This window comes from Cimex lectularius, unplaced genomic scaffold, assembly GCF_000648675.2.
Source record: "Cimex lectularius strain Harlan isolate CLEC.00 unplaced genomic scaffold, Clec_2.1 scaffold294, whole genome shotgun sequence".
Classification (NCBI taxonomy): domain Eukaryota; kingdom Metazoa; phylum Arthropoda; class Insecta; order Hemiptera; family Cimicidae; genus Cimex; species Cimex lectularius.
In genome coordinates this window covers 392,636-409,571 of record NW_019392821.1, presented here as the reverse complement: position 1 = coordinate 409,571, position 16,936 = coordinate 392,636, and the positions used below count along the sequence as shown (strand labels likewise).

At 33.8% G+C, this 16,936-nt stretch overlaps 2 protein-coding genes across 2 annotated transcripts in view; one reads left to right on the top strand and one right to left on the bottom strand.

Annotated features, from left to right (window-relative positions):
- Nucleotides 1-16,936, top strand: part of LOC106670930 (epidermal retinol dehydrogenase 2-like) — a 127,941-nt gene that overhangs the window by 69,354 nt on the left and 41,651 nt on the right. The gene's annotated exons all lie outside the window — the stretch shown is intronic.
- LOC112127427 (calphotin-like) lies at nt 7,106-7,919 on the bottom strand. The gene has a single exon (XM_024228421.1). The coding sequence runs from the start codon at nt 7,666-7,668 to the stop codon at nt 7,126-7,128; it is 543 nt and encodes a 180-aa protein (XP_024084189.1). The 5' UTR covers nt 7,669-7,919; the 3' UTR covers nt 7,106-7,125.

The following is a 16,936-nucleotide window of genomic DNA, read 5'->3' as shown; positions in this document are numbered from 1 at the left end:
ACCACACTATACTACACGTCGTCGTCGTAGTTCCACACAAAGTGGGCCACGACTCCCAGGGTGGGTGATCCATTTGAATCTGTAATTATAAATTTGTTTAGATTTTTACCGTTAGGAAATTAAGGATTTAAAAAAATTAATATTTGTTTTGTGTATAATGGAGACCGCAGTTGGCGAGTAGCTCAGGTGTCCGATGGGTATTTGCCAGGCTAGCGGTGGTTCCGACATGGTCCATGGTTTTTTATTGGGTTCTGCAATGCCCAACATGTAGTTTGACGTTTAGCCCTCCTGGACAGGAATTACTTTTCTTATTTTCATATGTTTAAAATTTTAAATTAAACCATAAAACACTCTATTGGTTGAAAGAAGACAATTTATTATTAATTGATTTTTGCGTCGTATATGTAAAAATAAACTTAATGTTGTCCAAATCACAGCCTACGTCTTATCAACACACTCCAATCCTATCCTAGCAACAGAAGCACTCCAACAACACCTGAACCTTATTACCAACTGGTGCAATCTGTGGCGGATCAGGTTAAACGAACAAAAAAGCCAACACGTTACATTTACGCTCAAACGACAAACCTGTCCACCAGTGCACATTTACAACAAAATAATACCACCATCGAACCAAGTCCGCTACCTTGGGCTTTACTTAGATAGTAGACTTACTTGGAACCCAGATACACGATTAAAACGGCAAGAACTTAACAAAACATATGGACTACTCAGACACCTTCTTGGACCAAAATCAAAACTAAGCATACATAACAAACTAACCGCTGACAAAACACTCATCAGACCTATTTGGACCTACGGAGTCGAGCTGTGGGGCTCGGCCAAATCATCCAATATCCAACGAATTCAGTCTTTTCAATCTAAAGTTATCCGCCGTATCCTCAATGCTCCCTTCTACGTCACAAATCAAACGATCCATAAAGATCTTAAAATCCCTTTCGTGAAAGATCTTATCCATACACGCTTCTTCACTTTTCACTCTAAACTCTCCCTCCATCCTAACTCACTAGCCCTAACTCTTTCCTCAACATCTCACCCTTACAATCCTCCACGCCGTCTAAAACGACGATGGCCTCGTGACCTTCTATCTAACCCACCGAATTAACTTTTACTCCCCCCCCCCAATTAAATAAAAGTTGATTTCTCTCCCCACTGCCTCCTTGTCTGACAGGTCTGTCAGATTAGTTTATAACTAACTATTTGCTCAATGTATATTATGTACAGATAGCAATAAATAAAATAAATATCTTTAAAAAAAATGTTGTTTCTGTTAAAATCTGATTAAAAGTTCGTCATGGCATTCATTATGTGTTATTTGTAGAAAAAAGTTGAAATAACCGAATGTCTTAAATACCAAACTTCCAGAAATACACGTCTCAATAGGTTTTGGTTTTGACCTTCATTTGACATTTAGCCTGAACGTTGCAATGAACTTTTACAAAGCCCTAGACAATTGATCTAATTATTCACCATATCATTTTGTACTTCAGGTTTGAAAAAATCCCGTGTGAACTATCGTTTAACGACCTTAGGTTTCTGGATTGAAAATAGGCTCGTTTCCATCTAATATCGAAGGTCATGTTTTGTTTACAGAAATTGTTATCCTCGTGCAACTCCTTCGATTGGCAATTTATCCCCGTTGACTGACACCCTTCAACGCACACGTGCTAAAATCCTCGTACAACAGTTTGACGGAGTTTAATGAACAGGCTCTGGTTAATACCGCCCTGGCTGGAGGAAGAGCCTGACATCTGAGTAGGATTCCCTTAGAGACCTTTCATCTCAATCTTCCCCAATCGATTTCATTACAACATTGAATAGATTGTAGTAACTGTTATTGTGGTAATTAAAATTTAACCCTTTTCTGCCATTTGTATAAAAAAAATTAAAAATTCAAGTAAAAAAACGATCATAAATTATGTTTTGAAAATTCCAAATATGACATTTAGAAATGCTCAGTTCACCAAAAACTGTTTTGCCAAGTACATATATAATTTTAAATGAACTCCACAATAATAGCAAAATATTATTGAATTATTAGACAATAATTACTTAATTACATTGGTAGAAATTACCATAGTTTCTTCGTTAGGTGTCTCTAATATAACAATTTCCTCTAAACTTTCACAAATGCATTATCTTACTTTCTACTCTTATATTTAACGTTATTACAATGGATTTTAAAATGTAATTTGATCTTAGAAGATTATCTGCTTATCCTCGCTAAGCTAATCTATGTAAAACTAGTGTCGGCGTTTCTCCATCTTCAGTGGGTCTATGTATTCGTTTTTACCATTTATCTAGTGGATTTGAGAGGTAATTTGCATTTTCAAGACGCAACGGCAATGCAAGTTGTCCTGATGACTTGTAAAAAAAGAATGGATACAAGAAAAAAAAATTATATTGAAGAAGGAAAACAAGACTTAAAGGCGGCCGCTGATGAACTTTGTACCAATAAAAGGGGAATCAGTTATCTATCAAAATACTTTCAACAGTGTGATTATGACCTTGACTATGACCCCTGATGAGGTCACACATCGGTTGTAGATGGTAATCTATGATGAAAAATGAACCTCCTGAATGACTGGGTAGCAAGATGTGACCTTAAAAGTGCTAACGTTGTGAAAATGAATATGTACGACTGACAAATAATGTATATCTTTAAAAAGTCCTAGCATACCTAGGAAGTAATTAAGGCCAGATGAACAGCACAACAGGAGGCTCACGAAGATCATTTTGGCAAAAAGTTAAGATTTGTGATTAGTGGAACTTACAGTGCGTTTTGCATTTTAATCAATTGACTCTAACGTATGCAATACTAACAGCTAAACAGAGTTTGGCCAGTTGTACTAACCAAGTGCCCTGCTTTGGTCAACAAGCCCCCTTCCCATCGTCCGCGTTTGACTCTGCCAAAATCTTGCAAGGAGTGTGGATTTACCTCACTCTGTTTATATCCTTGAGATTGGACCTCATCCCACAATCTTTCAAGCGGTGACAGTTGCTGTGAACACTGTGCTAAAGAGATTAAAAGGTTAGATATTAATAACAGAAAACCCATCTTCTCGGACAGTCAGGTGGCACTTAGGGCAACTGCCTCGTCAGTACAAAAGACCAGGTTTGAGACTGCATCGGACCCTCTCAAATATTAGGGATAATAAAAAATAACCCTTGTCTGGATACCAAGGCACAAGGGCAGAGGGGCCTTTGGCCCTGAACCATTTTGAGGGATACTGGCCAAATCCATCTGGTAATAAACTAAGAATAAATCCTCGGGCAAATGGGAGTATGTTCCAGGAAAGAGCAATGCAAAAAGTTCAACAAAGGAACTTTCCCATAAACTAAATCTTGAACGTGTTAGGACCCGAATGATTGGTGGACTGCAGACTCCAGAGGCATATGCATAGGACCTGTGGCAGAAAGGCCAGCCTGAGCAGATATTGCCAGGGAGATGAAGAAACAACGTAACCTGTCCTCAGTTGGTGCAAATACTTATATAAGCTGAGATTCCTACATCTAGGAAAGGAAAGCCCAGCCCTGAAAAACATACTTTATCAAAACTTTGGAATCTGGTAAAAAGCCTCTGGACAATAATAGAAATTGCAAAATAAGAAGATATTTTGTTGCAATGCGTAGGTCGAAAAGAGATCTATTGCTTTTTAACCTTTAACCTTTACAGTCTGTTTCGGTTGATGGCTCTTTTTTTAACGTGTGGGTACTTCCATAACAGCGAGGACGTGAAAGTGGGATGCGATGATTTTTTCCCTAAAAACAAAAGGTACCGGCATCAGATCCAGTCACTGGCAGAAAGACAGGTGGAAATAGTCCAAAACAAAGGTCTACATATTGAAGAGTACCATTTTGTGATATGTACAACTATATTTATAATAATAATTAGTTGTCACTAATACTGGAGGTGTTATTTAGTTATTGCACCTTTCATTTTCAGGTTTAAAACGAGGCAAGTACACAATTTTCCTAAATAGAGTCAAAGGAACGATACCGGTACCTCTCTTCAAAATCCATCATAAATTTGAATATTAAAAATAAAGTTATCGCAACTACAAACCGCTCAATACCAGCCATTATCAAAGCCACATCATTCAAAATTATCGACTTGTTCACCTCTGACCTAAGCTTGCGTAAAAAGTATGGCTTCTTAATGAGCGGGCTGTAAAAGCAATCTGGTGAATTTATAGACGATGCCCCCTTGGCTTTTACAACCTTTAACAACAACAAGACAGACAAAAATATGTGATTTGCATTGAAATTGTACCAACCATTTCTCGATAAAGCTATCGTTTAAAACCTAAAAATGGTGCATGCATGCAATATGCAGCAGTCAATTTGTTCCCTTATACATCTTTAGTAGAATAATCCTGGGATTATGGGATTCAGGAGTTGCAAGAATACTCACTCTCTAATCTCCTTCTGGAGAGACCGGTCACCGAAAAGGGCCTTGCTAAAAGGCTAATGCAATCTGTCAACATAGGATTAATGAAGAGAAAAAGGAAACATCATTTTTGCCTAGGTCAACGATTTGCAACCGTAAGTCTCCTCCTTGAATTAAACCTTTGTACCACAAATCGGGCAATATTGTGCCAAATAAGTTCAGTTGTAACGGCACCGATGAACACACCAGTCAGAGGAAAACGACGGAAATCCATTGACGTTCATTTTTAGAACGCATCATTTATCAAGTTTCTTCTCTCCTTTCTACACTTCAAAAACTATTAAAGTAAAATCCAACGATTTTTGAACAAACAACATTTTACGATAATAAAAGCTTAAATTTAGTTTTATCAAACAATATTTTCAGCTAAACCCCTATCCATTTTTACGAAACTTCCTTCATAATTTTAATCATTTGTGAACACTTCTGTTGGCAGTTTGGCCATGTTTAATTCATAGTTCTATTTGCAAAAACACGAAAGTAGGTCCGCTTATCTGTAGTGTCTCAAGTTTATAAAAAAATTTCATAGGGAGTTCAAAAACCATCTAATTTACAGTTTCAAATAATTAATAAAATAAATTATACGCAGTTCTCGAGTTAGTATGTGCTATCAGACTGTAAAGCGCAATCTTTAACCAACAACATTTCATTATTTTTGGACTTTTCAATGGATGCCAAAATTATTTTGGCCGGATTTTATAATGAATCTGGAAAATAAAGGAAAAACTGCATGAAGTAAATGATTGTAAATTTCTTTTGTTGCTAAAATCTATTCTTCAGATTAAAAATAGTCTGAATAAAGCAAATATCAAACATGTCCTTATTTTAGTCGGCCGTTGAAAAATCAATTGCTAATTTTAAACTTATGTTGAGGTGAGCGGCCCCAGAAGTTGAGGCCCCTTCTGGGGCCGCTCACCCCAACGTAAGTTTAAAATTAGCAAAAAATCAAACATTTCAATACCGAATAATAATAATAATAAAAAGTTGAAAACAAAAGTGTTAAAAGTCCCTGAAGTGTTTTAATTAGAAAGAGGAAATTAATTATGACGTTAAAAAAAGCACAGGATGGAAAAGTTTGAAAAAAAGTTTGTCACAATCTAATGACTTTTTGTAATTTGAGACCAAGCATTTCACGTTGCGATTCATAAACGGCCGAAGATGAATTTAAAATCAAATAGTAAAATAGTAAAACTCAAGCCTAATTACTTTAAAATAGTAAATCAACTTAATTATCCACAAAACAATTGATGAAATGTAACGCAATTGTCGTTAATACTCATGTATGATAAAATAGTAATTTAAATATTGTAATAAACAATTTATATTTTGTATTTGTTTGCCTCCTTGTGATAAGTAATTTGATGTTTTTTATGTTAGAAGTATCGACTACATTTTCACTCAAGAACACTCCGTACCAATGTATGGTCCTAAAGAAAAAAGCAAATTCAGTTGTTACTGCCAAGATTTCGATCTGTATTAAGGTCATCATCAGAGCAAAGCAATCTTAAATATGTCTACAGATTGACATAGTTAAGTTTTTTACAAGTGATCTCAAATTTCCTTGACGACCGACTCATTCCCAACATTGCCCTGGACAAAACCAACATATATGGCAATTGAAAAATGGAGCAATTTTTCGAAAATAAAGTTTAACCCCTTAAAGTCATAACATATCACTGTTACACTACGTCGTGAGACTTGTCCTAGCATATACTTCACAATGAACCTGTTCCTCCATCTGACAAAGTTAACTATTTAGGACTTACATTTTTTAGAAGACTAACTTGAAATCCACACACACGATTAAAAAAACACTTAACAAACGATTTAAAATTTTTATTACCTATTCAACCGACAATCAAAATTACCATCAAAATCAAAACTTTCGACATACACATATCTACACAAACCTATTCGGATGTACGGGTGCCAAGCTTATGGATCTGCCAAATATTCCAATATTCAGAGATTAAAAAGTTTTCAAACCAAAATTTTAAGACTAATTGTTTCTGCCCCTTTTTACGTAATCAATAACACACATAAGGGATCTTCACATGCCAACAGTTTTTTCACCCATCAAAGCATATTATTAAATTAATATAGTAATATATAGTACATAGTAAATTATAAAATCACACTAACCCACAAATACGATTTCTCTATTTCCCACAATTACCACGTAAACGTCTGAAAAGGTTATGGATAAGAGACATCTTTAATGATTATTATCATTTTATTAATCCAGAGCGGCTGCCAATGGGTAGCTTTCTCTATAACGCCATTAATGCCACATTTGCATAAATTATCCAATTAGCTGTACTACGATACAATGTATACCAATAGATATACAGTTGTAGAAACAAATAATGGATGTAGAAAAAATACTTCGTAATAGTGAAGAGAATATTTCTTTAAGTTATCATAAAAATACGATTTAATTTTTAACCTGGATTCAAATTTTGAGTGTCAAGTTTGAGAAGGAGATCTTAAATCTTAAAAATAACAGAAAGAAATTATTATGATTACGAACAAAAATTATTGTCAGTATTTTGAAGTTCTTATAGGTTCAAAGAAATGTGTTAATAAGGTGGGCAATTGAGTAAAATGAAAAAATAATTCAAAGTTTAGAAATGTATTTCAATTAATATAATTGATTACACAACGGTGTTCCTGGCTGCGGTCTGGCCCACGACTCGTGCTGGAGCGGTTCTGGCGTTTTCTGCAGAACCGACCGGAGCTGCTGAAGCGACAGCGGTTACCCTCGCTGGGCCCGAAACCGGTGCAACAGCTGCGAATCTCGGTTGACTGGGCAACGGTGCGACTGCTGTAAATCGCGCTGGACTGGGCAGCGGGGCGACTGGGGAGACTGCCGCGAGCCTAGCAGGACCGGGCAACGGGGCGGCGGCAGCAACAGGTGCGACGGCTAACCGAGCCGGCTCGGCGACTACAGCAGGGTACTGTGCGACTACGCTCGGGGCGACGTAGGAAGTATAACGGGCGGCGAAACCGGGCACTCCGACAACTCTTGACGCGCGTGCCACGACCGGATTCGGGGCGGCCACGTATGCAGCAGGAGCTGCTACGAACGGTGCAGCAGCATACGGTGAGTAATAAGCGGACGAGTAATAAGCAGGGACGACGACTCCCCCACTCGCGATAGCCAGAGAAGCGGCGAAAAGGACTGCTTGGAACTTCATGTTGCCCGTGTCGAAAACTTCGAAATGACTGTTGACATGAGGCGATCCTCCACGCTTTTATATCAAACCGTATTACGATTAGAATTCAGTCCGTGTCATCAGGACTTAGGACATTCTTCGGATTTCAAAAGGCGTTGCACAAGTAACGACTGTGTGTTTTAGGGAATTAATAAGTAAACTTTGAACTGAATAGACAACGCGGTGGATAAACATAAACAATATAAAAAATTAAATGACATTATGCACGTAATTAGTTTGGCATTAATCATCCACTTTATTAACTTGTATATATATTCTTAAATTTAACCTTACTGTTGATTTTGAAAAAGCTAATCAACTAATATGTAACTTCTAACTGGCAAGAAATCTAAGTAGCGTTTGCATTTATTAAAGGAAGCAAGAAATTCTTCTCTTGCCAGTGAATTAAGTCAATTTTGACTTAACCATTCTTTCTTAAAGCACCTTCGTTCCAAGTGATAGCAAATTGACAAAACCAACAGATCAAAGTGCTTACACGTATTTAATTGTAACAGGAAAATAACAATTTCCCTTAACTTTGTAATACGTATAACAATTTCTATGCGGTTTTTTAGGAGATACGCTTATCTTCAAGCAAAATAAAATATTTTCAATAATTTGACACGCGGATTTATCATATTCGTCACTTTCCCTTGGGTATACAAACACAATTAACAAGATCTGTAATTCACTGCGAACGAATCACATACCTCAAATTAATAAAAATAATTCAGGTTAGGTGAGTAGTCGACTCACATTATAAAAAGTACACCATACGTCGCTGAAGTGGTGAAAGAAGCATATTTGACAACGTATCAAGCGTACATTGTACCCGAATACCATCAGCCGACACTGATAAGGAGACATTACGCTGACCTTGTTGGTAAATAAATTTATTTTAAATAAAAATCTCACCCGTTAAAAGATATATTCTCTTAAGACCAGTTTTTGACTACAGAAGAGACAAATAATAGACAATCATTTCTTGTCCGCATTGCATAAATTGCGAATCTTTATCAAACACCCTATCCAACATTTCCAAAGACCAACCCATCAGCTATTTCAACCCCGCCTTGGAATTTACTCACACCTAAAGTAAGACTGGACCTAAACAGGCTTCCAAAAACTTCTACTCTCCCAAAAGTATACAACTTTCTCAATGAAATGAAGAATCCTTACTTGTATTCACTGATGGATCAAGCAATGTAAATGGCTCAGATCAAGTCAATGGCACGAGCGGGATTCGAACTCACGACCTTCGGCTAGATACGCCGCTACTCTACCACCTGAGCTATCGTGACTTCGATCCACTCGGACACTAACTTCCCATCTCAACCCCACCTTTTTAAATTTTTCCTCTTTTTTGCCATTTTTCAAATGTCGTGCGATCTATATGATTCTCGGTGACAAATGAAAGGCCAAGGAGAGCTTTAGTGAAGATATACTTCATTTAACTTATTAAATTCACTAGTTTTCGTGGTCCGCTTGACAAGTCTTTCAATTAATTAAGGTTTTTAGTTGAGATAAAAAAGTTAGTGTCCGAGTGGATCGAAGTCACGATAGCTCAAGTGTAGAGTAGCGGCGTATCTAGCCGAAGGTCGTGGGGTCGAATCCCGCTCGTAACACTGACTTTTTTATCTCAACTAAAAACCTTAATTAATTGAAAGATATTAATGTCGACATTATTTTTTGTTTTGAAATAACTTAAAATATAAACATTTTTGACAAATTGTTAATTCGATTTTCCAAGGGTTGTGAATGTCTTTTGTCCTTGTGAATGTCTTTTTGATTCATTTCTAGCAAAATTTGTATTTAAAGTTTTTAAAGAGTGCTACAGCGGATTCATTGGTTTTTTCCAAAAAAAATCTTTTTTGGTCTAGTTTACTGGAAGCCTGTTTTGTTTTTTATTTAATATCATTTAGATTCCACATTATTTTCTTATTCTAGGTACAAAAAAAATCGGTATATAATAATTATTGCAATTGATGACCCAACGTTCTTAGCCTCTTGTAAGATGAAACTAATTATAATTACAAATACATTTTATTGTAGTTTTACATCTACTTATATAAATTAGTTCTTGCAACGAACAAAATCAACCGTTGTAGTAACAGTATTTTACTTAAGCAATTCTAATGGTTGACCAACATACAGTTGTGTTAATAAGCACCAACTACAAACATAAATAACTTAATGTCCTCATTAAAGTATAAAGTTTTGCACGTGCGTATTTATAACGGGAGAATCCATGTAATTATGTTATTTGACTGATGAGTATTGTATTCACGGTGCGCGCTTTGAATTCTAAGCACGTCTGACTGGACAGTGGCGAAAGTCAATAATTCACGTTGTCTATTTCTCCATCAGTCTACATTTTCGTCTTGCCAAATATGATAAGTTGTCAGATGTTTTACAATCATCTGATTGAATCTGATTGATTGGTTCAGCATACTTCGTACTGAGTAGTAATTTCAATACGGGGTTAATTGAAACTTTTTTCCCAATATAACAACTTTAATATGATTTTCCATCAAACTGTCAAAAATCTCTTCTACTGCGGCATCAAACACGTCTAAATTAAAAAATACTGATAGCGCCCTCGAGCAAGGGCGGGTGCGGTTGGTCATCGATGTCGATAGGGGGGTGTAACAAATTTCCGTTTTTTAAGGCACAAAAGACCTAAAAACGTGCCAAGGGAGAGAAAACTACATATCGTTTTTCGGCCCAACGCAATACTTTCTCCTCCTTCAAAGGGAAAAACTGAAAAAAATAACTTGATTTAAAATTTTCAATACTTTAATTTCAATAAGGAACATATTTTTCATATATTTCCCAAATGTTTTTTCCGTCATAGTGTGCAATGTAAATGTTTTTAGTCATCAACATTAACGAATATAAAAAATTAATCACCAAATTACAGGTTATCACATCGAGAGATCGAATAAGAACATTACAGCAGACAATCAGAAAAGCACCAGAAGGATATGTTTAATAAAAAAAATCATGGTCTGCAATGTAAATTTTTAGCCCAAAACATAAATGAACAAAAAAAGCCATCACGGCAGTAAGGAGTGTAAGGCAGATTTTTTTTTTTTGCTGAATCAATCCAGCGGTGCTAAAAATTTGTTCTTTAAAAATTAAAGAATAATTTGAAAACCATGGGTACATATTGTTATTTATTTTATACAAAACATAACATCATAAACATATTGCAATAGAATAAAAAATTAATCAATTATTTTTGTTTCTTATTAACAGCTGGCGCTAAATTAAATTAGATTCCGGCAATTTTTTCCTACACCACTGAAAATAATGAAAATAAAATAATGGTTTACGAGATAACTACCTAATTTGAAATTTTATTTAAGCTATTAAATTAATTATTTTCTCGCATTACTTCACTATTACTTTTAGTTAACAATGGGAGATTTACGGAAAAATATGTTGAAGGCCACGCCATATTTATTAACAATATACCCAATTTTAAGGACTTTTGCCTTTTACCGTGATTTCTTTGTTAATTTAAAAGAAATCTTCGCATATTTGTAACCAAAAATTAAGAAACGCCTTCGGTTTCATTGTATTATAAAAAAGAAATTAATTTGATCTTTTAAACGAAAGAAATTAAATTTAAAAGTGTTGTATTTGAGAAAAAATCCTGATTAAAAATGGGATTTTTCAAATTATGATAATATTTAAAATACTGCTTGGATTTGACCCAACCTGCGCTTAAAAGTTACCGGAAGAATTCCGCTGAAAATCGGTACCAAAATTGTGAAAATCCAATAATGAGTGGCGTAGCTAGGAGGGAGTGAAGTTAAACAAACCGAGCTGGTTGTTGTGCGAGAGAAAACGCAAAAATGGCAAAAATTTTGATTGAATATTTTACTTTCATCGCCTATAAACTAAGACATACTACATATAACACATAACATCTTTACTTAGCTCCGGTATTCCCCTTTTAACCTTGGATCCGCCACTGCCCTCCAGAAATTAGATGTTTTCAAGCTACAATGAATTTGGTTTCAAATTTGTTTAATGTCAAGATACAGAAAAAATGCTTAGAAATGATAAATGATGGAGTGAGTGTGGTGTTCAATACTTTTTAAAAGGATAGTTCCTACTCACAGTAAGTTGTTTTGCAACGATCCGGATTTCGAGCCTTTTAGCTCATCATCAGGTTGAAGGACATCTACAACCTGATGATGAGCTAAAAGGCTCGAAATCCGAATCGTTGCAAAACAACTTACTGTGAGTAGGAACTATCCTTTTAAAAAGTATTGAAAAAATGCTTTGTCACCGGGAACTGGTTTGTTTACAATTTGAAATATGAGTCAAAAACTTTATTTTATTTTATTACAAAACTTTTTTGTTAATTTAATAAAAATTTCAGTCGTGTCAAAACATAAATAGTCGAAGTATTTATAAACAAACACTAGCCTTGATGACAAACAAATTGAGTAAGCCATACTGTCATTATTAAGTTTACAAAATTAAGCAATAACGTCCGGGAGAAGAACTTTGATAAACTTGATCACAATCAGCCGAAACTTTACTTTCTTATTGAATATTAATTAATTATCATAAACTTGTAAATGGTTTGTCTTTGTAAAGTTCAGTACAGAACAAAGGGGATTGAAAAGTTTCAAACAAAAGTTTTTGTACTCCCTTATTTTATCAACTAATAAAAAAAATTTACGTTCTTTTACGTTGTTTTTAAAATTTGTCAAGAATTGACTTATTGATTCACCAATCCCTTGACGTTCTCTCTCATCACTGACGCCCGCCCTACACGGATAGTTCAAGGGAACAAAAAATAATCAGCGATTAAATAAGCTGGACATCCGTTTAGAAAAGGTCATTCATTGGTTAAGGTCGCCATATTTTTAAAGTTGCACATTATCTTTGCCTCCTTTCAAAGGAATTCATTAATTTAAAAAATTTATGCTAAAATAAAATAATAATTTTAATTACTCTAAAATTTTATTGAATAAATATTAAATGGTAAAAAATTGTATTTAAATTATTATTTAACCCTGGTTTAAAAGGGATCCATTGTCAAAAATTCAGCCATTGCATAATTGCAAGCATGAATGGCGCAAGTAAAAAAAATTAAAAACAAAATTCATCATACCATCACGACTTGTTTATAAAATTCTTTTTCTTGGGTTAATAAAGTAAAATTAAAACTGATTTGCTAATGTGACTCACAAAGATTTATTATTTTATGTAGAAGATATGTGCACCAAAAGATGTAATATTTCCGCATACAAGAAATTTTGACGTAATTTTTAATAGTTAAAACGCAATTTCATTGCAACTTCATTAGGTTAGGACTTTTCAAATTGTTCATAAGAATTTTAAGTCCAGTTGTTCTGATTGTTACTTTTTGTCGTGAATAATGCGTTTTATAAATCCGTTAGCCCATTAAGCGTAAACTAATTATTTAACAAACAAATTGATAACGAAACCTATTATTTTACAAACTAAAAAGTTTAAAAAACAAAAAATCTTCAATCTAAACAAAAAATATTTGTTTATTTTTGGTTAATTATAAGTAATAAAAATGAAAACGGAAGAATATAAAATTAAAACTTATAATGCAATATTTTCAAATAGTTATTAAATTTAGTTCATTTATAATGGTTTTTGTTATTTGCAACCCACCCTATGAGTTTATCAAGTTAAGTTAATTTATTTTATAATATATGTTTTGTTTTTCAACACAAAGAAAATTGTTCGCTAACTACATTTATTATTGCCTAATTGTGTAGTTTAAATTATTTAAAAAAATACACAGACCAAAAATTAGTGTTTCTTCTGTAAATCCATTGGAAATGCTGCTAGTTGTATTTTAAATTAAATAACGTTTACAAATCCGATGATTATGTTCGGAAGCGTTGATGTCACCATCACACTGATGAAAGAATTTTTATGCAATATGGTTGCCAGGCGAAGAGTTCCCACACGGTCAGAAATGAGCGGGGTTTTGTTTTTCAGGGATGTGGATCAGCTTTCATATCACAGCTCTCAACACATTTTCACGTTTTCAAATCTTTGTTTGCAATTGTCGTAAAAATGAAAACAAAGTTTATTTGTTCAACGTTTTATCATTCAACAGAATGTTTATACTTTTCTTGCACAACAAACTATTTTATTCAAGTATATTGTGGACACAATAACACCAAAATTTCAGTAGCTTCATCCAGTTATAAATATATATATAATTTATTATTGCTGTTATTTTGATTCTGAGTGCTTCAACGTGACTGACTGAAAATTTGTTGATCTTCCCGAAGTACTTCTGGGGCTTTGTTCTACAATACACCGTACAATAGACATTTAATCTATTTTTAATGGTTTTAAAGTTGAATTAAAACAATTAAGGACCAGCATTGGAAGGTGATGATTAATAACTAATTCGCTGGGATTACACAGCTGTCTAGTATTATACCGTGGTTCATTATTGTATTCTTCCAACACGATAATTACTCACATTTTTCCATTATAAAGCAATTATGGTTAGTATTTAAAAATAAATTTAAAACTTAAGAATGAGTTATATATAGTTTAATCATAAATCAGACTGAAGTTATTAACTTTGTATCTTTCAAAACCTAAAGTAATGTAAATTAGTATTTCATGTCTATAGTAAAATTAAACATAAGATATTATATTTACCTTTACATGTATAGTACAATGTAAATATTATTTACCTATTGATGCTTAAAGTTATTCACCTTTTTATTGTAATCTGTAATTTTATCCTTACCGCTAATCTTGGTTCGCCCTGGGTTGGTCTGTAAGAACCGTTTCTGTGAATTTTCTCTTTTTTCACATTGAAGATGTCGAATTGCCAAAACGATTCTAAGATGATTGGTAAGAATCAAATTACACCACACCCCATATAACAGGATAAAATCTCACGACCTGTCAAATCTGAACAAAAGTTAAAACAGCATTAGGAATCCAAATTGTTATTTGTTTATATTTTATTTAGGATTATCTTTAATTCGCAAATATACCAAAACAAATAACTATAATAAAAGATATGGCGAAAACCTAATAATAAACAGCATACGCTAACTAGCAAACCAGAAGTATTTATATTTAAATATTTCACGCTTTTGTGGAAAATCGTTTTAATTTTTTAAAATAATAGAATCTCCACATTATAAATTATAGATTTTTCTCATGTTTCCTAATCTAAAAGCAGCTCTAGGTTCCAATACTTGCCCAGCTCTTGTTATCTTATTTGAGATTTTTTTTTTGAGTATTGTATAATGGTCGTGTCACTTCGTTTGCAAGTATGGATTATTGTCATATACTTGCTAACTAAACAGCTTAGTGTATAAAGGTGTGTTTCAATACAAATACAGTACTACGTACTACCTGCAATGCATGCATAGATACACTCGACAACCCACACTGTCATCGCATTGTGGACGACATTCGTCCTACCTTGAACAGAAGCAGTATTGACCGTTCAACGACATTTCTTAAGCCATTGACAGGGTTCGGCACTCGGACCTAATGTAGAAACGGAGTGGCATCCAGTACCTAATCACCAAATCGTAGTTATCTGAGCGTTACATCAGAATGAGACCGAGAACTATTTTCTATCTTTGTGGCGTCCCTCAAGGGAGCTTTCTTGGACTTCTCCTTTACACGATATATACTGCTGACATTCCAAAAACTTGTATAAACAATTCTCTCTTCTTTTGCTGAAGATACAGCAATTCTTATCTCACATAAAGATCCAATCACAGCATACTGAAATCTTCAAACCATTTGCAGTGCTTCGACGTTTACTCCAATTAGTGGAGTATTAAAATAAATACATTCATTTTAAACCCAGATGTATTACACTACCACCTTCTGACTTTAACGGGATTTCACTACTCGCCCACTTAGTTACTTGGGACCTTGACAAATGACTTGTTTAGAATGCGCACACAAGACTAAAACGAAACGAGCTAAACAGACGTTACAAACTGTTACTTCCACGACACTAAAGCCTATTCTAACTTCCACTTAACTACGGAAGATTGATGTTTTTCGTGTTAATTGTTCTGTCCTTAAAGCATTTTTACTGTTACAATTGTTTTACAGATGTATCTCTTGTACAGCTTCTAATAAAAGGTATACCACTGATGTACCAATCCTGTAAAAAAAAATAGTTATGTAGATGGGAAATAACTGAATTAAACTAAAAGAAATCAGCCTGAATAAAAATACACAAATTGTGCAGAAAGTTTACATACCACGTTGGGAATGGAATTGTAAGAATTTTTCCAATGTGGGAAAATTATCGATTGCCCACCCTTGAAATACGCATACTGCAGAGACTAGATTTCGGTCGGTAATCTTAAATTCCAAAAAATTACGTATTTAAGAATATTTAACAATCCTAATTTTATCATACTACAATATCTTATTTTACAATTTTGTGATTTCTATGTTGGTGATTCCTTCGTTTTTAACCTATATAAACAAACAAAAATACAATACTATTATTATAATTTAAATATTTTAAACTCACCAATTTCCAGCTTATTGGTAAATTTAAAAAAAGCTCAACTTTTAGTGCCAAGAATAATCAGTACTTGATTATTCAGAAATCGTGAGATGCGGTCTGGTGTGGTGTAGGTTTCAGAAAATTATTTTCTCTATCGTGCCAACGTTTCGATCTTTATTGAGATCATCTTCAGGGCCGGGAATTTACAAACATTGTTTAAATTGAACAAAATCGTGTAGGATGAGGAAAAAAGTGAATTTATACAATGCAAAATAAATTTTTTTTTATTCAATCAAAGTATTTCTGCTCACTCAAAGTGTGTAATACAAAGGAAAGTATAGTTGAATTATTATTGTTTAAGCAGATTAATAACCAATCAAATCATAGACTTTTTTTCTGTTGATCAAATACTTATTTTGTGTGTTAATCGATTGAAAAATTTGTATTCTTTTTTATTATAAAAGCTATAAAATTTTAAATAATTTTCTGTGATTAGTGTTTTAATCGAGTCACCTTGATTTACACATCAACACTTCAAGTGTAAATCTTAAACTTTTAATGTAAAATAATAAATTGCGTTTATTTACACAATATAGTTGACTTCACTGGAAAAAATTATATATTGTAGCATAGAGGAAACATCGTAACTAAACGGATTATAAAATAACCAAAAATCCTAATGTGTAAAAATTAAAGGTCTAATTAAACATTTGTTCACTTTTGTATTAAATT